The sequence below is a fragment of the Nycticebus coucang genome, chromosome 16 (assembly GCF_027406575.1).
Source record: "Nycticebus coucang isolate mNycCou1 chromosome 16, mNycCou1.pri, whole genome shotgun sequence".
NCBI classification, from domain to species: Eukaryota; Metazoa; Chordata; class Mammalia; order Primates; family Lorisidae; genus Nycticebus; species Nycticebus coucang.
This window is the reverse complement of record NC_069795.1, coordinates 51,263,977-51,289,366: the sequence shown is the minus strand read 5'-3', so window position 1 is coordinate 51,289,366 and position 25,390 is coordinate 51,263,977. Positions and strand designations below refer to the sequence as shown.

Below are 25,390 nucleotides of genomic sequence, written 5' to 3'. Positions count from 1 at the left end.
ACATTTTTAAATTGAACCATCACAAGTCAGGGACTATTTGCATGCATAAAAATGGGAGTAAGATGCTGAGAGTAGGAGAAATATCTTTTTAAAAAATCAGGTCAATACTTTCAAGACATTCATTTATAATTATTTTATTAAACAATCATCTTTTACATGTCATCAGACCTTACCCCTGAAGTGCAAAAAACAGTTTGAGGTATTAAAACTGAAGGAATATTTGCACATATTTTGTAAGGTTTTCACACTATAATAACCAGAAAATTCAGTATATCTAAATACTACATACAACAGTAGGTCAATGAGAACAAAGATGTATAAAACAAACCTGGTTTATCTCATTATAGCTCTGATTCTCCCATTTAGTATGAAAGGGTGGTAAAAAATAATATATGACTTAAGTTGCTTCTCAAATGATGTATGTCCATTACTCAATTCTGTAAAATGGAGTACAGAATTTAAAAGGTCAACAGCTGAAACAGCGGCCATCCCAAAAGCATAAAAATCAAACTGACAAAACAGCTTCAATGATATAATGTCCTATTCACAGAACTCAATCCTCAGATCAATGGCAATTCACTTAAAGTATCAGAAATAGATTTAACAGAATGTTTGGATACCATGCAAGTATGTCTAAGACCACATTAGTAGCATGGTCAGTAATCATGTTAACACAGATAAAATTCAGAACAGTCACTTCATAGTTATTTTGAATAACATAGAGAAGAGGAGCTTGGCTTTTAAAGTGATTTAAAATTTTTTTATATTAAAGAAATCATCCCCAAATTTTCCAGATCACATTTCACTGTGTCTTCACTTTGAAATAGAAAGTGTGGCAATCATATAGCTAATTATAGCTAATTCTCATACTACAAACTTTCTCTTGAAATATTCAGACAAGTTGGAGAAAAGGTGTTTTTTTAATTTGATTATTGATTTAGTTATTAACTAACTGACAATGTAGACACTTCATTTGAACCCAAATCTAAAATTGCATAATGATTTGTATGTAGTATAATAAATAAAATCCTAATTAATGGGACACAAATATTGCACAGAAATTAGTTATTACAGCAATTTTTTACAGTTAACATGGCCCATCTGGTAACTGCACGTTTGGTTTTGGTGTTTGTCATTGAATTGTTTCATTTGTACAATGTGTCCATACGGCATGAACAAAGACAGGGTGATCTTTTAGTAAGAACATGGGCTACTTAAAACTGGTCTTTTTCATTTTTGTGACACTTTAAAGGATTAAATTTTTTTTTAAGGGTTAAATGCTTCTTGCAGTTTACTATTAGAGAAAAATACTGTTTATTTATGGCAAATATGACCCCTGGAAGACTCCAGATCATTCGGTTTGTATGGCATCAAAAATATGAAGAGGAACATATTTTATGTTGAATCCAACAATATTCTGCAAACTACACTTTAAGTTTCCTCTTTGTTCTAGGAATAAAAAAGCACACTTAGGTGTTAAAAACCCTTCAGAGCACTATGCTTATGTAGAGGTGACAATATTCTTTTCCCACAACTATGGTTTGCTTTCACGTACAGTGATGATTCTTGAATTAAGAATAATCTTCACACAGTTGCCTCACTGCTGGAAGCAGAGCTGCAACAGCAGCTGAACTATCTACCTGGGAGGAGTGTTAACATGGGCTGATGTTCTCACAGGAACCAGAAGGAGAAAACTGATCATTGCCATTTCTACTCATGAATAATGATCCAGGGCCACTTCGTATGAGCCTTGGAAGCTAATAACTACTTTTACTATTGGCTACACAAATAGATGCCCAGATTAATGTGGAAATTACCCCAAAACACTTAAGGTCATAGAAGGAGTAAAATCTCAGGAATCTAAATTGGCCAATCTAATTAAAATACCTTCCCAAACTACACAAAAGCAACTTCCATTTTAGTACCACACGTGCAAATCTAAATGTCATTGCATTGGGCTTTGGTGCTTAGAAAAATAATGCAAATTTTATTTTTTTCTACGCCCACTTTTAGCTTAGTAACCAACAATCAATAGAAAATTGAAATAAAATAAAACATCACTGACCCTATAAGATCTGAGTTCTGAATATTTTTTACTTATTGTCAGTATACCCATTGGTACCATAAAAATAGGGCTGGCCACATGCTTAAGTGACAATAGCAATGTTAGCAAAACTCTTTCACTACCATCATGCTGACAAGCTACACTATGAAATCTATCGAACCTACAAATATCCAATGCCAGCTGGCATTCACTTCAGATGGAACACCAACCGCAGTCATACACAGCAGAGTCAGTGAAAGCAAGTCAGAGCCGGAACCTATTACAGTCAGTCGAAGACTGGGTTTCTTATACCGTTCAACACCAGACTAGTGGGTGCCTTCCTGTGTAGAAGGGCCAGTGAGCACAGGAGAAGGGAGAAGCTCATGACTCCCAGAATCACTATTCCTGATATCAGTGCGCTGGTGATGGGATTCAGCTGGAAAGGGGGCACACCTGGAGAGCCTGCAAGCAATGAAACACGCAGTGGTAAATGCCCCATATTGTATGTATATACTAAGGGATAATTTAGACTTGCCAAACATCTGTCATCTTACAGAACAGCAACATGACACAGGGTTGTGCTACAGTCTGCCTGACTGAAATTAAACTCATTACCAAAGGACTAAATGGTTTAGAAGTCAGGTATCCTGTGGGCAGCCAAAAAATAAAAAATCTATAAAATTACAATTTATATCTGTTGCTATGCATTGTTATATATCACATATGAGTTCTAAAATTCTCAGTGAGATGTTATTTAAAATGTAACAAACTTGTAAAGCTCATTACATTTAGTTGATTACAGTTTGTAACCTGATCGCCAATTTTTTTAATACCACTTTTATTTTCAATATATGTTAATTATCTTACCAAGCTGTGAATTGTTGGTTGGAGTCTCATCTGGAAGGGAAAAAAAGGGGGAAAGATAAGTGGGATTGTCTCTCCAATCTGACTCTGTAATTACTTTGTACCTAGATTTTTACCTACATCTCCTCTTATCTCCGCCCACAGTCCTCTCGGGGCAGACAAGAATGAAATGTTCTCCCATTTCCTGTTCCAGATCCTGAACTTCATCAACTTTCTGTTCCCCAAACCAGCATCCTGCTACTATCCTGGGTATACAAATAATAATCTCAAAACAGACTACGCTGTATTCTTGCTTGCCAACTTTGTTTCATCATTAGCTCTCTGGTCAGGTTAGTAGGGGCAGTAATTGTTAACAGCTATTACATTTTTTATGGCCCTATAACCCACCATTTGTTACTCTGTTAGAGAGAAATGCTCATTATTTAGTGCCACTCTATTTTAAGTATTGCCAATTTGCCCAACATAATCTGCAAACACATCATTTTAAGTTCCAAGAAGATAAATTTACACTTAATAACTAAATAAAAAAATGACTCCGAAGCCTGAGTTGTGGTTTTATTTGCATCTGTTAAGCAAAAGATTGAAGCTGTTGGTTTTTCACTTCTCTCTGGCTAGCATAATAATAGACACAGTGAATATATCACTTGATTTCAAAACTTTTGTTGTCTAATTTGTCATCATGCTGCTATTAACCCTTGAGCTTGTATAACGAGCTCATATTTCATATTTGAAATAACAATTTCATATTTGTGTTTTAATATGTGGGTGTCTGTTTGTTATTCAAACCATAAAATGTGTGCAGTTTTGACTGTTTACTTCTGGAGTATAAATATTATGACAATTAATACATGTATTATGCCATATAGTTTATAAAGTGCCATTTCATATGTTATCACATTGCATCCTCACAATAGCCATCTGGTTCAGATGTTATCACCACCCCCATTTTACAGATAAAAGAACTTCCATCTGTCATAGCTTCTATGACAAACTAAGCATATGCTTAAAGCTCAGAGAGTCCTTTTTCTAAAATATTTAAAATAAATTGACCAACTATGGAAAACATATTTGTTTATGGAGATAAATATCTCGAGCTATGAAACTCCAGGGTTAGTATTTGAAACAAGTAAAGGAAGAATCCAGGATTAGTATTTGAAGGAAGTAAGCAGAGAATCAAGTGAGAAATTTATAAAATATTTTATGTCATTTCTTTTAAAGTACATGTCTTGGCAGAAATGATGGTTTGGCTATCTGATCCATAAATGCAATGACCAAAATTAATGCAGCATGCATGAATAGAATTATTTGGAGTGGTATAGTGCATTGCTATAGGACAAAAAGAAAAATAAGACAAATTTTCATTATAGGATACTCAGGAAATCCTAAGCTCTAATCACATTGCTTTATAAAGATACTTCCTTCTCATAGAAATAGTCGGGACAAATGGACTATAACCAATTCATCCAAAAGATCCATGTGCTCTTTTCTCAAGATAAGTGCTTCACCAGACCATGGGCATAGAATATTTAATGCTTTAAAATTCCTTTTTAAAAGTTATTCATTTTTATGTATATTATATATAATTTTAATATAAGGGTACAGACAATCAAGGCTACATTGTTTGCATTTGTTAGGTGAAGTCCAAGTTGCAGTTGAGCCCTTCACCCAGGAGGTGTGCCATATACCCCTACATTGTGCCTGATATGCAACTGCTTCAAAAATGTTTCTAGTTAAGAATAGAAAGTTGCAACTCAATCCAAGTTAATAGAAAAGATGTAAAGTTTCCATCTTTTTTAATGGCTGAATTCTTCTTAGTAAAGCATCACAAGAATGGAGAAGCAAGAATCCAATGTACTCAGTTCTAATATGAAGGCAGTAGATGATCTAATACAAGGTGGGGGTAAGGGAATGAGGGAGCAGAGAGAGGGGAGGTGGGAGGGGATGGAGTTCATGGTGTATGGCACACCTTTTAGTGGCGGGACACAATTATAAGAAGGACTTTACCTAACAAATGTAATCACTGTAACCTAATTCTTTGTACCCTCAATGAATCCCAAACAATAGAAAAAAAAAAAAAAAAGAAAGAAAGTTCTTTTCTAGTAAGTGTCCCAGATAGGCCAAAAGTGCTGAGGGATGCCACCTGCTCAATTCCAGCATCCTGAGGTTAACAGAAGTCAGAATATTCCTTCCATTCCCCATATTCCCAACACTTCTGGGAGACCAACATCCCAGGTGTCTGTCATCAGTAAGGACTTGGCTGTGGACAAACTCTCCATGTGTGGGGACAAGACACCCTCCATTGCCAAAAAAGCCTGAAACAATGAGCTCCAGGTTCCAGAACACTGAAAAATGGAAACAGCCTACCTTTGGCAGATGGCTGAAATCAAAACACATAATATCTGAATACTGTTTGGAACTGTATTTAACATTACTTTATTTGGTTGCTAGGTTTCTATTTCTGGTATCCTCCAGAATAGGAAATTTTTGTATCATAGCAAAACAAACAAACAAACATTAAAAACAAAAAACAAAAAACCCAGAGCACTGTCTAGATTTGAAAGAAGAGATAGGCATATTCCGGAGGCTTTTGTCACCCTTCATGTTTGTTTCCCCACCAATCCACTTGGTCCTGACGCATGTTACATGCTAAAAGAAACATGTGAGGCCTTCTCAAATTAGAAGAACAGATTGCAGTACTAAATTTGATGGCCTTCTTAAAATAAAATAAAAAAAAACATATCTATCTGAGGATGTAGAGGAAAAAGGTGACAGTGGCAATGCCATAGCCATTTGAAAGTTGGAAGTGACACAAAATATTTTCTGCTTTTCTCATATAAGTAATTAAAATACATGGAAAAGATGGTCATCAGTGCACAGCTATCTGCAGAATGATTTTTTTCCCTTCTTAGCACTGGCAAACCATTTTGTAAAAAAATATTTAATTACCTATACAATAACATGAATCATATACTCCAAGTTAAAAACCTTCAAACTTTTTACTTTCCACTGAGTTATGTTCATTAAAGTCTATCTCTACCTCTGAATTCTAAGATCCTTGAGGGTAAAGTCTATGGCTTATATTCCCAGTTCCCAGTAGAGTGCCGTTCTTGGGTAGGGAGTCAATCAACATGTTCAAATGAATTATTAACTACCCATAAAAACTCACGTTGATACAAGTTGAACAGAGCATGGCTTGGGTTTCTGCATAGGAATTTATGTAAACAAAGAAATTAGGTATTACAGTTTTCCAGTGTTTGTACTTCTAAATTTCCAGAATTATACCCTACAATAAACATTTCCTCACCTAAGCAGTTTTAGCATGTGGAAGCATTAAATAAGAACATTTCAAGAATTTTGAGGATTTTGCATTTTGTGGAGGTGAATATTTTCCTAAATCACGTAACAAAAGTATTAACGATGTTGGGTAAAATATCCAGTATGGATTTGATTTCACTAAAATAACAAGAGTCCTGAAGTTTAATGACTTATTATACTTGACCTAAGCTGTATGTCCAGGGGAAAAGAATGGCTCAATGAGCAAAACTTCCAACTACCAGCGAGCTTTGAAAAGAGAAAAACAAGCCCCAAATTGGACTTTTCTGTATAAAATTGGCCACAGGACCTGCAGAAATAAATTCTAACTGACCTAAGGTAAAAATAAAGTGAAACTAAGAGAAAAGGATAGGCCTGGTCATTAAACCAAGCGTTAAGTTTACACAAGAGTTACCTGTGGAAGTTTATGGCTTGAGTTCTAAATTGTGTGTTCATGTGAATTTTAAAAATGAAGTTTGCGTGGATATCATATTAGCGGAGGCATCTAACCACAACCTGTGGCTAGTTAAGAACGATTATCTGTAGTGGCAGATATCACAAAAATTACATATGGACTTTTTTTCTTTTTGCTCACCAATTTTCTTAGTGTTTGTGTATTTAATGTGTGGCCCAAGACAATTCTTTTTTCTTTTTTTAGAGGCAGAGTCTCACTCTGTCACCCTCAGTAGAGTGCTGTGGCGTCACAGCTCACAGCAACCTCCAACTCCTGGGTTTAGGCGATTCTCTTGCCTTAGCCTCCCAAGTAGCTGGACTGCAGGCACCCACCACAATGCCCAGCTATTTTTTGTTGTAGTTTGACTGGGACTGGGTTCGAATTGGCCACCCTCGGTACATGGAGCCAGTGCCTACCCACTGAGCCACAGGCATTCCCCCTCCCTGCCCCCACAAGACAATTCTTAAGTATTCATAATCCGTCATTGGCAGTGGTTGGGCTCCCCTGTTAGGGTTCTTTAAGCAGTGAGGCCCCCATGATCACCAAAATGTGAAGATAGTCCTACTGTTATTTATCAAAGTTACAAAAAATTAAATCCAGAGAGAATGAGAGTGGATTCAAGGGCATATGGAAGGTTTGTATGTGGGAGCTTTGCCAGTGGAGAGACCTGAGAACGCAAGGATAACCCTAGTATGGTGAAGAATAAGTCATCCTTGTGAATAGATTGACAATGGGCAAGAATGAAATCCAAGCATGACATCAGAGGCATTGTACTAGCTCTTTGAGTTTTCACCATAGGGATCTGGGGCAACTGGACATGGAATAGGTGAAACCTATAAACCTGGAAAGCTGGTTAGTTATGTTAAAATTAGAGACTTCTACTTGGCAATATTTACCGGGATATGGGGGTCTTAGAAACTTTTTTTCATCTTTGTAAAGATTACCTTATACAAACAAGTAATTTAAAAGTGGTAATATTTAGTTTGACCAGAAAAGAAGGAAGCAAGGAGGTCTCTGACAAGGAAAACCTGTCTACCCAAGATGGACAGAGGCAATGTCCCTCCTCAGGTTCTTTTTTTATAGTAAACTGTCTCTAGACGTGCTCCATAGAAATATTTTTTGTTACTCTGCTCAAAAGCATTCCTAATTGTTGGCAACAAGAACTGAGTTTCCATTCAATGTAATTCTATGAAGTACTTCTGACAGCTAGATAGAGATAAGAATTGGGCCTTTCACAAACCACAAACCCGTCATTTCAAACCATCTAAAGCACATACCCAAAGTCCTCAAGGAACACAGACAAAGTTTGAAATTTCATATTTAATAAATTTCTACATTATTTAAAAGGTCTATTAGTTTGTTTTTAAATAATGCTACATCAAGACAAATACAGGGAAGTCATTAATTATAGTAATTGTCTGGATTTTTCAGGCCAAAACCACTTTTTGCTTTATTATTTACCTATTTCAAGCAAAACTCTCTTTTCATTATGGGATAAGCAGCATAAGAGAAAAAATACAGAAAATCTAATGGATACATAATTACAGCCTTCAGAATTATATGAAATAGAGAAAAATATTATTAGCACATAATCCAATTTATTCTCTTTCTCTGAGACAAATTTGGAACTATAAAGTTAGAAAGAATCTTAAAGGCTATTTTTTAAACCTTTCACTTAAAAGATGAAGAAACATTTGCCCAGAGATATGAAGTAAATCACAAGTCACATACCTTGTTATGCAAAAGCTAAACCTAAAACCAAGTTTCCCAACTTCAACTTCAGGGTTGTTTACTTTTCCACGTCTGTTCTTTGTAATTGACTGGGCATGTTGCTGAGTCCATGCTGACTTAAATCTGTATCTCTTCGTAGAGCACGTGTGTGGATTTGTGTGCATGCGGTCATAAATGTTTGTATACATGAGTATGTATGTGTATACACGTTTAGATCCTACAAACGCCTGAGCATGAGTGCACTGGATGGGGGTGTGTAATATACGTTGTTCTGGAAGGAAGCAGATGGTACTCAAACTTGACAGTGAACGGAACGTTTAATAGGACTATTTACAAAGATTAGGGGAGTTATGAAAGTCAAATTTCCCAGTCACACTTTAAGGACGGGGTTTTATCGGTGTTTGTTAGGCAGGGAATTGTCTGGCACCCTGGACTTCACGTTTTCCGTGCCTGCCCATCTGGGACAGCGCCGTCTATTGGTCAAGGCCAATCAGAAACTAGAGTGCAGGAGGCAGCCATGCATAGAGCAGGGCAGGGGCGGGGAGAGTGGATCTGCGGGGGGAACGACACCTGTCGGGCGTGGTCCGCATGTGCGCGTGTGTGTAAGGGGAAATATGATACAGATGATATCGCCTTTTGTGTGAAAGTTGAGTAAACAGGAAAACTGCTGTGAAATTAAAGTTGCTTAGCAGTTTGTCTCGTCTCACAGTTAATTAGGGCTGTTTAGGAACCGCTTTAGTTCTCGCTAGAAGCCAGGCAAGGAAGCATTTTGGAGCCTTCTATTGCTACACACAGAAGATGAAGGAACACTCCTACCGCTCCGAGTAATGATGGGACCGGCAGAGAGGACTGCGCTTCCAGAAGTGCCCTGGGGGCTCCCAGTTGTCCTCTTCCCCGCATCTCTCCTTTCCCTGGGCCCGCAAATCTGAGGTGTTAATGAAAACAAATGAATTTCCACACCGGCACAAAATCGTTTCTTTATGGCCATTTGGAAAGCAGATTCTTTTGGAAGAGATACCACATGTTTAATTTTATTCATTTCCTTCTGTGCATTTATTTAATTACTTTGCATATAACTGCTACAGTGTGTCTTACCCGGGCTTGGGCCACATTTCTTATTTCCTCCCGTTGTAACTATGCGCTGCCTCATTAATTTACATAGCTCAATGGCTCTCCTGAAAAAGAGCTGTGTTTATCAAACTTCTCTACTTTTATTTCTCTCAGGCCTTTAATAAATCCTTCCTGGAAATGTTGGTCAGCACGGATGCAGAGTAATAAGGACTCTCCATATACCCACATCTGATACAGTTCAGAGGTCAATGATTGTGAAGAAATAGCTTCCCATTTATGCATGAATTAAGCATAAATAAAAACATATTAAAACTATTTCAATTTTTTTTAATTGCCTGCATTTTTCTCAGGTTAATATTGATGTGACCATAAGGAACCTGTCAGAATAGAACTGTTTTTTATTCACTACTAAATGAATCTGTATTTTAATGGTGGTTGTATGCAATTCAGATCCACACTTTTCATAGCTTTTTACGTTTAATCCAAGGGATTGCTGGGCCATCTGGGCCTGGTTTCCCTTTTTTGCACCAGCCCAGCCCCATCCTGACATCTTCCCATCATCCTCTACCCTGCTCCCCAACTCTCCTGAAGGACTAGAAGTTCCCTGATCATACCGGTTTCTGTGTCTGTGACTTTGATCATCCCTTGGTATGGGGTGTCTCTCACGCTCTTGCTTTCGCCCTTTTGGGGGTTCATTTGTCACACAGATGGAGTTCTCCACCAATCCTCCCAACCTCTCCTGCTCCATCCCTTTCACGATGATGAATATTGCCTCCCACTACAACCCATATATTTGTTTGCTTTTACACAAGATCTTCGTCTTGATTTTGTCCATGAATATCTCATCATCCCAAAGGATAGGCTGATTGAATTCAAAATTCATATACGTTTCATCTCCATATCCCTGCAATAATGCTTAACACAAAGTAAGCATTCAGTAGCTCTTTACTGGATGAATAAATAAATCCTGCATCAAACTATTTAGACCTAATGCATATCCACTTTCTATATAGAAATTAGTTCTTGATGTAACTTCTCAGTTCAGATCAATTCGAAAATTTGGAATAAAGTTGCTGAAAAACATACTGGCATAAGGAAGGGGCAATCATCAGCTCTGCAGAGCTTCGTAACACAGTGCAGGAAGACCGTGGACATTTTCTGATTCTTATGTTTCACAAATCGGAACACTTCAAAGGAAAACCGGCCCCGTTGGCTTCGGCCATTTTCAATGACGGTGGTCTGAGGATCTTTATCACAGCTACAGTGTGGGAAATGTGAAAACAGGTCATCACTGGAAAGCACCAACCTACAGTGGCTTGTAGGTTAATTTCTACATTATTAAGGGTACCCCATTACTTCAAGAGATAAAGAACCATGCCATATTATAGATATTTAATAAGAGCACAAGATAATTCATCAGGTATGACAATAACCTGAAACATAAAATGTAAACAGATTAGGTGCAATATTACTTTCAAATTTTATACTTTTGGAATTATACTTCCATATAATTTAAACATCCAAAAGTCTCCCTCTCAATTTTTCCCTTGTTCACACAATTCCATAATCACATTCAAACCTGCCAGAGGTGATCTCACTTATTTTTATATCCTCCAGGGTTATATGAAAATAGAAACAGAAGCAATATACTTTTACTGTTCCCCTTCCTTAAACAAATGATACTGTGTACACTGTTATGTACCTTGCCTCTTTCAGATTTAGTGATCTTTCCATATGAATATTCAGAAATCTTCCCCATTCTTTTCCACAGCTGTAATGCATTCCATCATGCATACATGCAAGGTTATATTTAATCAGTTCCCCACTTATAGATACTTGTATTGTTTCAAATCTTTTGCTCTTTAAAAACCCAGCATAATGAATAGTCTTGTAATACATCATTTTGAGCATGTAAAGTGTTATCCGTAACATGTATCTCTAGACTCATTTAATAGATGCTGCCACCTTGCCCTTTATAGATTTAAGTCTACCATTTTAGATTTAACCAGCGGTATATGAAAACAATTCTTTTATCTCCAGAGCTACATCGGCAGAGTATATGAACAGAACTTTGGATTATTCCTTATTTGACAGAAAAAAGAAACTTCCATCATATGATTTTAGTTACAATTTTCTTAGTATTAATAAGGTTTTGTACTTTTCACATACATTACAGACATTTATGGGGGGGGTTGACTGAAAATTGTTCATGTCCTTTGTCCAGATTCTATTGGGTTGTTGGCCTTTTTCTTTCTAATCCTTATGAGTTTTTTATGTATTAGGAAGAATGGCTACTGATTTGTTATACAAATTGCACATTGTTTGGCTTTGGACTTTGCTTTGTGTGTGTGTGAGTGTGTGCCTGCCTGCACACACATGTGTACACAGAAGTTTTATTTGTATATAGTTAAACTTTCAGTATTTTCTTTTATGGCTTCTAGGATTTGGGCTGAAGATAGTTTTCTTGCTCCAGAGGTTTAAAGGTATTTTGCATGTTTTATTCTACCACTTTTATTCTATCACTATTCTAAAGTTGTTGTTTGTACATTTAGATTGATATTCTATTTAAAATTTATTGTGGTATATTAAGATCCAATACTATTTTTTCTCCTATAGTTATCAATGACCAGTGCTATTAAAAAAGTCCATTTATCCAACTGATCTGTGGACTCACCCTCTAGCATACATATACTAAACTCCCATATGTTTGAAATCTATTTCTCAACTTACTGTTCTGCAACTTTTGTCTTGGTGTCTAACTTTGCATAATATCCAATCTCTTTAATAAGTGCAGAGTTTTTATTAACTATGATACCTGGTAGGACTATATTCTCCTCATTTCCATGTTGATTCCATGATTGTATTTGTTGTTTGTCCTTTTTTCTTGATTTGTTTACATTGTGGTTCTCTATGTTTTCAAAGAAACAATTTTTTCTTAATTTATTGCATAATACTGGTTCACATTTTCCCATCTGATCTAAGTGTTATTTATGGGTTCTGCGACTTCTAGGTGGTGAGGACTTTCCGTTTCCTGATATTGTTATAAATTGCTGCCTCTTACTGTATGGCTCATTGCTGGTGTCATTTAGATCTTCTGTGTCCTTATTTAATTGTTGGCCACCAGAATTAAGTTTCCTGACAGGTAAGGGCTCTGGTTTTTATTGTATTTCTGACTGTACCTTCTTAGATTTCCCCTCATTTCCACTTTATAAAAGCTTCAATATCGTCCAGGTCATCTTTTCATTATGTTGATGTCAGGCTTTGTTTTTATTTTTTTTTAATTTAGAAAAGTGTTCCTGGATTATATTTTTAAACATTTATTCTATTATATTGGCTTCTTTTGAGGGGATTCTAATTACGTATATTATACATGTATTGAACTCCCTTTACCTTTTATTTCTATCTTTCCTAATCAATCCATTTTATCTTTTTATTTATATTTACTTCTTTTAATTTGCATTTCTCATATTTATCCCCTCTGTCCCTATGCATTTCTTTTGTCTGCACTGCTTTGAATGCCCTCCAATTATGTCTCCCTTCCTGTAATGCATTTATGTTTTCTATTTCCCTGTATTTCCGTTTCTCCCAGTTCCCTTTTCATGCTCACAGCCTCACTACCTTTGCTGTCCTATCCTTTATCTGAGTTCTTATAATTCTATCTTCATAGCTATGATTGCTTTTCAATTTTTAAAAAATTAATATTGGAGTGTTTAATTACAAATCTTATCTGTTCCATGGTAACAACTTTCTGGCGAGTTCAATTCATCTTTAAAATTTCTTTTCTGCAATTTTCAACATTTTTCTTGTGGCATATTGCAGCACTGCAAGAAATGCCTGCATTTGTTTATCATTCCTATTTGAGAGCTGGATTTCCCTAGATCTATTATTTTCAGCAGACTCCTAAGGCAATGTGGAATGGTAATGACTTTTCTGAAAGGTTTCCTCAACTCAAGGGCTCCCTCCTCTGTTTTATAATGACAGACAGTTTTCCCTGAATATGGCACAGTCTACCTGAGTTTTTTCTGCCTCTCTGAACTTAGACATTCACGAAGGTTCCACCATCAGCCCCGGATTCTTCAGGTTTGTTTCCTAGCCTTGCACCTAGCCAAAGGGAGGGGCCCTTCACCGGCAGGTGCACTTTTGCTGCTACTTTGTGAGATCTGCTCCTTCTCAGGTTGTGCCACTCCCCTTCCCTCTCCAGATCCCCTACCCCTGGTGGCTGTTTGACCTCAGCTGTGCTTCCACTCAGAGTGGCGGCTTCTCCTTCCAGTGTACACTCCTCCTTGCTGGTTCTGGGACCTGCCACCCTCAGCACCCACTTTTCTTCCCTACTTCCCTTGTCACCTCCCTACCCTGCTTCCTGGACCATGTCCTCCTGACCTTAACTGCTTCTACCAATACTAAGACATATTTTAGAATACTTAGGTTTTCTTTTTCTTCTAGGTTCACTAAAAAGAGAAAAAATTAGGAAACTTTTTTTTTTAAGTATCCATTTTTCTCTCTATAGTGTCCAATGACATACTGAACAGTTTCAGAACTAAGCTGCTACCGTGTTCATACTAGAACCTTGATGATTATGCTCCAGATTATTAATCTGTGGTGATTTAACACATAGAAGTTTGGGAAATAAGAAAAGTGTCAAAACAAAATGATCCATGCCCTGCCATGCATCAGTAACTGCTATGAACCTCCCTACAATCTTTCCATCATATAATGAAGTTCGTCATATATACGCAATTATATATGCTGGTCCTTTTCCTACGTATTTTGATGCATCTAAATTTTAAAGAATTGCATATTTTTGAGAATAGAAATACCAAGAATATCAAAAGAGAGAAGGTAAATTAGAGCCAAACATCTTTTTTTTCCATTTAAGAAATAAGTTCATATAATTGTAAAGCCTGTGTGAACTCTCAACTCACTGGTTCACCATAATTCACCTTGCCATTCTTTTATTGCTGAATATGCCATTTGTTCCCATGTTTTACTATTTTAAATATCACTGATAGACTAGAACATCATAAATATTTTAAAATATACTTCCCAATTTGTGAAGCTAGAATAAAAGAATGTGAGATCTTCTAAGGCTTTTGATATATACTGACATTTTTTCCCAAAAATGTTGTCTACATTAACACTTCCAGCAACAGGATGTCGAAGAATGTCAGTTTGATCATACCCTCTGAACATCTTCTTAACCTTGATTAGCCAATAAAGCACATTCTCTTGGTTTCCCATTATATTACTCCCATCATGTGTCAATAAGCTTCAGTGATCTGAGCCAACTGCATTTTATAAGCATGATAAGAAGACATTGCTTGACTCTCAACTCTGTTCTGCTGTCAAATAAAAATGCTGAAAAGGAACTGGGATGATTGAATGTTTTTATGATCAATGTCCCCTTTCCCCAAATGTAGATTACATTCACTCTATCACTGTCTATTGGGGAATGAAGTTGAAGTTATTGACTCTAATAGAAAAGGAGTGGTAGGTTATATCATAGTTTCATATTAAATACTGATAAATGAACAAAAGTACTTTGAGGTGTAAATTATCCAGACCATTACTTTAACTTTCCTTTGACATACAATGAGATGGTCTAGCTGCAGATAAATAGTAACCTCCCATTGCCTTTCTCTTTTTGCAAATAATATCTTAACCATGCTCTCCCTGGGACAGTGAAATATTCCCATATCTCCTAAACATAAATAAAACATCTTTGGTGAACCTAACTTACAACTCTCATTCAACAATAGCTTTATCAGCAACTATTCTCAACTTTTATACCTTCAATTTTATGAGGACTGTAACTTCAAAATGTAAAACTTGAAATTCAAAGGCTATCACAGTGCCTTGTTATTTGTTTATTCAATTTAAATTATCCATTTCAATTAGCCACAGTTAGGTCTTTGGTATCAATACAGGATTTAGACACCTACCTAAGGAAGAGATCATATCGAATGTCATCATTGGGATTCCCTGATGGGGTTGTGTAGCAATAATCCATTAGAACATTCCACCTGCAAGAATGCACACAAATAGAACCTAGAGTTGAAATCTCCTTTGGGGATGTTAGTTACTAAAAGTTGCTAAACAAAGGGAAGTAAATATTGACAAACTTATCCCATGGAATATCGTTTTATGACTTGCTATTTGTAGAGGCTTATTATTTAGTAAAACTTTCTCCTAAACTCAAGGTGTTTAAAATTATGTACCAAATTGTCATTCCCCACATCAAATGGAATTAAGGCTAATGCTACAAAAAAATAAAATTGTGTGCAAAGCAACTAAATGTCAAAGTCTAAAAAACAGAAACCTAAAGTATGATACATAAATATGTAGATGCTTGTATGTTCACTTTGAACAATGGCTTTCTATTTCTAAAAATTAATGTCTCTGACAGAAGACAAAGAATATTATAATACCAAATATATCAAAGGAGTTTGGCAATTTTGGTGCATCAGAATCAGGGGGGCTAAGAGCAGGAGTCCACACAGACCCTGTGTTAGGAGGAGAAAGCCACAGGCAGATACGCAGCCACCCTCTACCCGGCCAGACTGTACCCAGAGATAGATGTGTTACTTCATTCCAACAACAGATGCCATAAAAAAATGGCATCTGTAGGAAGTAAATGGGGGGAAATCCTGCGTTTAGCAAGATAAAAAGTCAAGTATATTCAAGAATAGAAATACACATTCATAGTGAATACCAATCTCTTCAACATACAAAACGTAAATGATAATACATGAAAAACCCCACATAAACCATTTGCACATTACATTTTTTATATAGGGCAGGATTAGATCTTCAGCTTTTGACTCCCTTTGAGTTGTGATCATTCTGAATTTCTTTTTTTTTTTAATTAAATCATAGCTGTGTACATTAATGCAGTCATGGGGTACAATGTGCTGGTTTTATATAGAATTTGAAATATTTTTATCAAACTGGTTAACATAGCCTTCATGGCATTTTCTTAGTTATTGTGTTAAGATATTTATATTCTACATTTAGTAAGTTTCACATGTACCCAATCATTCTGAATTTTCTAAGTATCATATGAAGCTTATTTTTTTTGTTGCTGTTGTTTCTGGGGATCATTTGGCCCAGACTATTATAGGAAGAGTTCTTATATTATACTTTACTAAATTGGTATTGAATAATAATATGCTTACAGAAAAGTACACAAATCAAAAGCATCCACAAAATCACTGTATCTATTTAGTCATCTTTCACAGGTAGATGCAGATTATTCCAGCATCCAGACCCTCTTCCAGGCACTTCCCTTCCTCCAGTCGAGGAAGACTTCTCATTTTCTAATTAATGACAGAAAGTGAGTGTCACCCCTTAAACTTTGTAATTTATTTCTTTTCATTAGCATGCCTAAGTAGTGTGTCAGAGACCATAGTTTTCAAATTGAATTTTAAAATGAAGGTGCTAATATTATGGCTTACAAGGCTTTAGGCAGCCAAAGTATTTTAACCAACAAAAGATAAGAATCTAAAAGTACCTTCCATCCAGATTAGTGGCTTGTACAGCCGCAAATACTTTGGTTTTCAAAGGTAATCCTATACTGGGGATAATTAACTGCTGATTGTAGGTTGAATCCTAATGATGAAATAATAAACAATCTATCAGTACCTCCCCCCCAAACAGCACATTTATCACTTAAAACAAAATTATAAAAATAAAGAGAGGCTAAATCAACATAAATCTATAGAAGCAACTTCAAAAAGAAATTATTTAATTCTGTGGTTTCTTGGCAGAACTGTCCTTAAACCATAACTGTGTAACAATTTTTTTCCATGCATCAACCACCTTTTGTTTTCATAGTTTCCCATTAATGATAGTTAATGTATCTAAATTATATTCAATGGTCAGTGGTTAATATTCAGTTTTTTTAGTATTCAATAGTCAATATTAAGTTTATTTAAGTTTATGTTCCCTTTGTTTAAATTATATTAGCAGCTAATATTTACTTTATTTAAATTATATCTGACTCCATATAAGCCCTTTACTGTTAGAATTTTAGGTCTTACACCTTTGATGATCCTTCATTTATCCCAAATCCCTTATATGGCAATTTGAAATTACCAAAATTTAATTGAAAACCAAAAAAGGAGACCAACATATTCTCCAAGTTGCCAGAATGTATGTCCTTGACCAAAGGGTGGTTTCTTACAGAAGTGTCTCAAAACTTCGTTTTAATTTCTTTGCCCTTATTTTAGACCAATTCTAGAGAGCTTATGTATATCAAGCCCCAATCTACAGTAGAGTAAAGCAGTATATTTGAAATTAATAAGTGGCAGGAATAGTTTGATAATGAAGAAAAAACATAAAAATATTTCAGAATGCAAAAAAACACAAAGATACCTCAAAATATAAGCAGTAGTAGCATTTAACATAAGGCCAATTGTTTCCCCAAATTTAGTAACTCTGAATTCAGATATTGCTGTTTGGCAGCAAAGGAAAAGTTTTTAATAATCATTATGAAATCTTAACGTCATCAAGGCAAGACAAAATATGAAGCGTGCTCTGTTTAGAAGACTGGAAAGAAAGTGACATTCTGAATTTTATAAATTAAAATAATAATAGTTTAGATGCCTCGCTTTTGAAAAAAAAATTCATATGGAACATTTTATTCCCAAATAAAGCCAGATAAATGAGGGATTATATGATATACTTGAAAACTGTTACTCTTCAGTCTTTCACTTTCTATGTTTCTGTGATAAAAGATAATAGCTCTTGTAACCATGTCTGATAGGTAGTATTTTTATTTAATTATCTTTCTGGCTCCCTTTTCTAAGTTCTCCAAGTAATCCACACTTCAGTAACTACACAGCTCTTTCATCTTATTGTACATATGCAGAAGAATACTGTCCAGAAAAATGCTTACCCTCTTTATATTATATTGCTGAATCATTTCAAAAGACTTAAGACCCAGCTCTGGTTTACTCATGAATCATTGATCTTTTTCCTCCTAAGATGGCTTCTAAGACATAATTTTCTGACTTTATTCTGTATAGTTGCCTTTACTTTTGTTAGTAATATACTGTCCCTAAAATCAATTATGTTTATTTTAGTTTTTCTCCAACTTTTAAAAAATATCTGTAATTATCATTCCCTATTTCAAGTTTGCAGTTTTTGCATCCACTGGGCAGACACTAACATTTAAGTACAATTCAAATACACAAAGATATCCTCACTTTCCATTTCCAGAGTGAAGAAAACTAATAAATTTTATCACACAAAAAATAAGGCCATGGTTCAATCTACACATATGGAAATCAAATCCTCAATAAAAGTCATTCTGTTTTCTAAATATAATTTTCCCTGAAAACACTTACTAAATCTCAGAACTCATAGAAATAAACAATTATGCTACATCAAACTGGGTACAAATTTTCCTCTCCACATAACAAACCAGATACTAAAAGTGGTAGGAATATAATGCAACTTTTCATCATTCCTAAGGTTTAGAAATCAAAAACTATGCTTGTGAAATAAGAAGACAAGGTTCCTAAAGATTTCAAAATGATTTTTTATTGGAAATGCTATAATAAAATAACATTTGGCTAGCTACGTGATAATGTTTCAAATAAATAGTAAATATGATTTAGAAACAATTCGTAAAAGTATGCCAAATTTTTTTGCAATGTAAATTACTAAGTTTTTGTTATGTAACATAATGAAATACTATGATAACACTACATTAGAAGAAAACTTAATTTGAGGCAGCAAAACTCTTCTGTATGAATAAGGAACGAGCATGTGCCATTACATATTTTGTCCCATACTCTGCATGCAGTCAGAGTAACCTAAGTGTGAACTAGGGACCTCAGTTAATAACATACCAATATGGGTTTATCAGCTGTAACAAATGCATCTAGATTACACTAATACTAGATGTAAATAAAAGAAAAAGAAATGTGTATGGGGAGCCGGTGTATATAGGAACTTGTTTTTCTGATCAATTTTTCTGTAAACTAAAACTGCTCAAACAATATTGTTAATTTGTTTAAAAGTTTTAAATTAGTTTGTAATATAATGGTTGACTTTTACTAAAAACTTAGTAAATAACTTTTAAAATCAATTTTTTTTTTATTCAACCACTATTTATACTTTTCTTGTAAGCTGATCAAGATGAGAAGTATTTTGGTACCACCTATTTCTTTTATAGTCTGATAGCTAAAAAACTGGTTACCTTTTTACCATAGAATTAAAACACTAAGGTCATCATCAAAATATAAGTTTGTATTTAACATTAACAATCCAGAAACTCCATGAAGGATTACAGCATGTTGGTAACAGGGTCACAATACCATCTCTAATGGTAAAGGAAAGAAAGGCCTTAATAACAAAATTATCCTGAAATCCACACTTCTAAATTTTGATTTTCTGCTCTTACAGTGAGAGAATAGTTTAATTTCACAAAAATAATGGTATTATTAAATGACATATGAATATATTTTTCACTTATGCAAGATCAAGAATTGTCATCTTTGTTTCACTCAATTTTAACCAATGATATTGCATCCAAACCAGCTGTCTAAATTCTACTATAGAGAGCTTACACACAGAAATCAACAAGTAGAACCTTTCCAATTTAAAGTTATTTAAGTATTGCTCACAACAATACTAAGTATCTGGCCATATCAGAAACAAATATTGGCACAAAGTTGCTGAGTGTAATAGAACCCAGTAACCTGGCAGTTTCTCTTTGCAGAAGAAAGTTTAGAAAGGACGGAGAGGCAATCTTGGTTCTAACACATTTTAATTTGTTGCTAAGAACTCTGTGGTGTCAGACTACAAACTTATAAACATGATTTTTTTTAAATGCCTTTGGAAAATGTCCTACTACAATATTTATAGCTCATTATATTCAAAGTATAAAGCACTGACTTTTAAATCAGTTGCATGAATTATAACTCAGTGCCATGATGACATGAATAATAATGCAAAAATCAGATTCATAATTTACAAAAATGTTGGTTGATAGATTGAAAAATCGATATTTAAATCAGGTATTTAAAATGTATGAATAAAAATTTTTAATCAACATGAAAATATCATTTGGGGGATTAATGTTACTGTTATAAATAGAAATCCATGTATTTTTCACGTTTTGCTGCCACAGTTGATATTTACATGACAAAAGTTTAGACAATGTTAAGTAGTCAATCCAAATTATTTAAGATGTGACATAATTGTCATCAGCCAAAATCCATATTGAAAATATTAACACGTTCATTTCCAAAGATGTCTCCAAAAGAAGTATCATGTAGACTTTTAAAAATCTTTTTATCACGAAAACATATTATTTCCTAAATCTTAACCCTAACCATGGCTGGACCTACACACACCATGTGTGCGTGCATGCACAAAAAATAAATACATTGTATAAATGTAAATACACATTTGGAATAACCCCTATAGAAGCATATTTATGACAAACTTTAAATCGTTCATCAAATTTAGAAAATGTAATGATGTTTTTAATATACCTTTATCACCTAGATATGTGAAAATGGTAGTAATGATGGATAAATTTTACCAGAGTATAACATGGTTAATGTGGTTTTCAGCAGATTTTTATATAAAATCCATTCACATAAATGACTCCTCGCAACAGTGAAAGAGAAAATAATGTCTTTCACCCATCAACTTACATTATACAGTAGCAGGTTCAAAGTGCTGACAAATGTGCCATTGTTCTCTCTCACAGAAATAGCAGCTGAGGACCTAAAACAGATTTAGAGAAAGGAAAGCATTGATAGGATTTTAAATTAAAAGTGATACCTGAATGTTCAATTTAAAGCATTAAAACTCTTGAGCCAGCCTAATAATAAACTTTTAACTATGGTTGGAATGGGTATACTGTTTAAGTCACTAAACAGATAAATAAGATAAATAACCCAAAAGCAAGAGGGACCAAGCAAAGGCAAACTGTTATTTATGATCTTTTTATGTTTAAAGTCATTTTTGTTCATTTTGCATTACACATATGAGAATCTGTAGAAAAAATTGCTTTCATAAGAACTTGAATCTGATGATCATACATTTTCGTCAATTCCATTAGAATAGACGCTTCATGAGATCAGGGAATTTATCTTATTTTGCTCACTGCTAGAACATTGATTGCATGGTATGTAGCAAGTGTGTAATAAATTGAATAATGAATGAAATTACATGGATGTTGAAGATCAGGAATGTATTGGGGGGACAAAGTAAGAAATAACTGCCCTCTGCACCCATATCGTTTTGACTCAAAGTTTTTCTTTTTTCATTTTCCATAATCTTGTTTCTGACCAAAGAATTTATCATCATTGCATTATTAAAACCACCTATGAGGGCGGCGCCTGTGGCTCAGTCGGTAAGGCGCTGGCCCCATATACCGAGGATGGCGGGTTCAAACCCGGCCCCGGCCAAACTGCAACCAAAAAATAGCCGGGTGTTGTGGTGGGCGCCTACTCGGGAGGCTGAGGCAAGAGAATCACCTAAGCCCAGGAGTTGGAGGTTGCTGTGAGCTGTGTGAGGCCATGGCACTCTACCGAGGGCCATAAAGTGAGACTCTGTCTCTACGAAAAATAAAATAAATAAATAAATAAATAAATAAAACCACCTATGAATATTTTGACCACTCCAGATGATTATATTATAATAAGGATATAGCCTGCTTTTGGAGTATGACATTATTCTCAAAAGCTTTGAGAATAATGAATGGATACATGACTATAAATAAAAGACTATTCTTGCAGTCCATGAAGGTGACACTTCAGCAGAGACTACAGACCCTAGGATTGAGGCAGCAGACTCCAACAGTGAAAGCAAATGGCAGGGAGGGAAGCCCAACAGGACTCCGCAACATTGTTACCAAATACCCTACACACTGGAAACACCAGATAGTCTTCAGGACTACTTAGCACCCAGAGTGCTTGGGCAAAGGGAGTGAGGAAAAATCAAGAAAGATACCTGACTAGTTTGAGCCAGTTTTAATTTGGGGAAAAATTTGTATAACTCTTATTCTTCTGGGTCAGAACAATTAGATAAAGATGATATATGGATGGATAGAGATAGATAGAGAGATAGATAGATAGAGAGATAGATATGTTACACTCGGTATGTTTCCCATTACATTGTTACAGTTTGGCTATTCTTGACAAATCCTGCTTTTTCTAAGTCCCTCAAGGATATGAAATGACTCTAACATAGAGACCATCTGAGAAAGCAAGAATAAAATGGGAACTTACGAAGCAAGCTGGGTATTATTAACCAGGTATTCCAATGGATAACTACAACTAAATTTGTAAAGAAGCCCAGGTAGATAGCTGATGATTGTTGGTGGATCTGGGGTGTCAATATATCCTGAAATATTTCCTATTTGTACAGAAGTTGCATTTCCATAAGCACTGACTCCAGGAATTGTGGATACCTGTTAGAGTGACAGATCAAGTTTAATGATTAAATGGCTACATATGAGTCTAAGTGCTTCATATGCAGAATAAACATTAAAGATCATTTCTAAGGTCTAGCTCTTCTGTAACATGTGATGGTTCTGAAATGATAAACACAAAATACTATTATACATGAATATGTGCCTTTGATTAAATGAAACTTCATATTTATTGAAGACACTTTATAAATAAGAAAGGAGAAAAATTATAGGTTCAATGGGTTACAACAAGTTACTTGGAAACACTCATGGATAAAGTCCAAATTCTCTGATATGGCTGAAAAAGCCCAGTTAATCTGACTCTGTTTTCTGATAGCTTTGTACCTCCAGGCTCCTACTATCCACAATAATGGTTCTGCCCCAAGGCCCCATTGCTCTGGCCTTTGTGCATACTTCTTAAGCCATCGCTCTCCTCACTTCCCCATGATGTATCTGCCTACATCATGAAGAAGAGGATCTCATCTTCCCTGGGAAACCTCTCCTCCCTCCATCTCCATGTGTACCATTCTTCTATATCACCATGGTAGGCACAGCATGAGCAGCCATCCCTTCAGCCACCACAGGCATCCTGTTCCTCAGCATAGCATAATAACCAGCGTCTTGGGCCCCAGAAATAATTTTTGAACAAATGAATGGTCATAAATATTCTGAGCATTGTTCTTCTCAGGTTCTTCCTCTCTGCTTCATGAATATACTCATCTATTTCTGGGGCAGTAGTTTATACATGGGTTTCAGAGACATCATGAACTTCCAAACATTGTGGGAAAGTATTATACATGTATGCATTTTGGGGGATCAGCTTTCATTGGATTCTCCAATCTTACTAAAATGGAAGAACTACCATTTTAGGTATAATCAATAATGTTCTTGGCCTTCATAAGACCAGAGAGGGACGCAGCTTCTCCTACCATGTCAAATACAACATAGCACTCAATAAACATTTTTAACAAATATTTCTAAGACCTGTAATAATTTTTAACAGAATAAAGTTTATGTATGAACCTAATAGTACCTGAGGCAATTATCCACCTAATTCATGAATGGAGCAGGAATCTTTATAAATGAAAATATTTTAATTCTAATCCAGTGATGTAACAGTCTACTTAATTTTTTCCATGTAGGAATGTCCTTGGAGCAGATGCCAAAACTGGTGGCAACTAGGGCAAAAAAAAAAAAAAGAAGGAAATCTTCTCTTCCCACAGCTTCCCTGACTTGATAGCTAAACAGACCAATTCTATGAAAAGAAAATATATACATTCATATAACAATTTCTATACTAGAGTTATTTCACCCTTTTAAAAAGGCAAAAAGCAAGCACACACACTGAGACAATTTTCCTGGATTTTCTCCTGAATCGTTTCCTAGGCAGCAGGGCAAGGTGCCTTAAATCCAGATTGGAAAGGAAAAGAAATGAAACAAAAGGCCCCAGGGCAAGTGCAGGGGTGAGAGGGAGAAAATGCTGATCTCCACACAGGCTCTTTCTCCACAAGGAACTGGGACCAGAGATGTGTAATAGTAACCTGCATGGCTCTCCCCCAGGCCCACTTTATAACCTCTCTGCTCACAACTCAGAGAGTTGAATAAATGTTTTTAATAAAATGAAGCAGCAATACCCAAGCTGCAGGCTTGGAAACAGTCACATGGGCACAATATTCCAACCACCCTCTGGGAAAAGCTAAAGAAGGAGATTCAGAGAAATCTCATTTCTCTGTCTTCTGTCCCCTACCAAGTCTTAGAAACCTTGCCCTCAGAATAGTCAACCTTTCCTTTATAATACGAAACGAAAACTGGTGAAAGTAAAATCCAACTTTTCCTTCACTGGTGATATTCAGTGTATCTCTTTTTTATCTCCACTCAGATTTGCCAATAAGATTATATTCAAATAAGCAAAATAAAAAATAGTATTAAATGAATTTCAGTGTAACTAATACCTCTCCCAAATCACAATATATTCACTTCAATTAAGTTTGATTCACTGGAATCAAATTAAATCCTTATTCAATTCTATTTTTGATATTCAGTACATTAATAAATAAATAAAAGGTATCAACTAGTAGTTTAGTAGTTTTCATTCGGAGAGGAAATGTTTGAAGTGGTGTTTTAATTTTCACAATGACTAAAGACTGTTGCTACTGGGACTTCATGGGTACAGTAGAGTATAGTAAACATTTTGGAATGCAAAGCACAGTTCCATGCAATGAAGAATTTTATACCAGAATACTGACAGCCCGCTTTTACAAGGCACTGGTGCTGATCACTCAATGGTAAGTCCGAAAGAAGAATCCAAGTTCCCATTTTTTGCCTTTGTGTCTGAATGAGGTCACTACAGTGACAAGGCCAAGCAGTTCACCACTAGACTCTCTGTGACAAACATCAACCAATCAGACACTTCCGTCAAAGGCATGAGAAATATGACTAAGGATAAACTGTAGAGACATGTCCATCTACAACATTCCCACAAAAG

At 35.4% G+C, this 25,390-nt stretch overlaps 1 protein-coding gene and 1 long non-coding RNA gene across 2 annotated transcripts in view; one reads left to right on the top strand and one right to left on the bottom strand.

The window, feature by feature from the left end:
• Window positions 1–1,527: 1,527 nt before the first annotated feature.
• Window positions 1,528–25,390, bottom strand: part of ZPLD1 (zona pellucida like domain containing 1) — a 38,693-nt gene continuing 14,830 nt past the window's right edge. Inside the window, exons 3-10 of the mRNA XM_053565806.1 lie at window positions 22,724–22,905; window positions 21,143–21,215; window positions 16,984–17,081; window positions 15,416–15,496; window positions 10,563–10,734; window positions 9,222–9,330; window positions 2,912–2,941; window positions 1,528–2,506 (exon numbers count right to left, since the gene is read on the bottom strand). Coding sequence (XP_053421781.1) covers window positions 2,331–2,506; window positions 2,912–2,941; window positions 9,222–9,330; window positions 10,563–10,734; window positions 15,416–15,496; window positions 16,984–17,081; window positions 21,143–21,215; window positions 22,724–22,905 — 921 coding nt within the window. The 3' untranslated portion in view covers window positions 1,528–2,330. The remainder of the gene's footprint in view (window positions 2,507–2,911; window positions 2,942–9,221; window positions 9,331–10,562; window positions 10,735–15,415; window positions 15,497–16,983; window positions 17,082–21,142; window positions 21,216–22,723; window positions 22,906–25,390) is intronic.
• On the top strand, window positions 11,915–14,836 carry LOC128568133 (uncharacterized). Its single transcript, XR_008374989.1, has 3 exons — window positions 11,915–11,959; window positions 12,487–12,618; window positions 13,462–14,836. It is a non-coding gene; the product is annotated as an uncharacterized LOC128568133 (long non-coding RNA).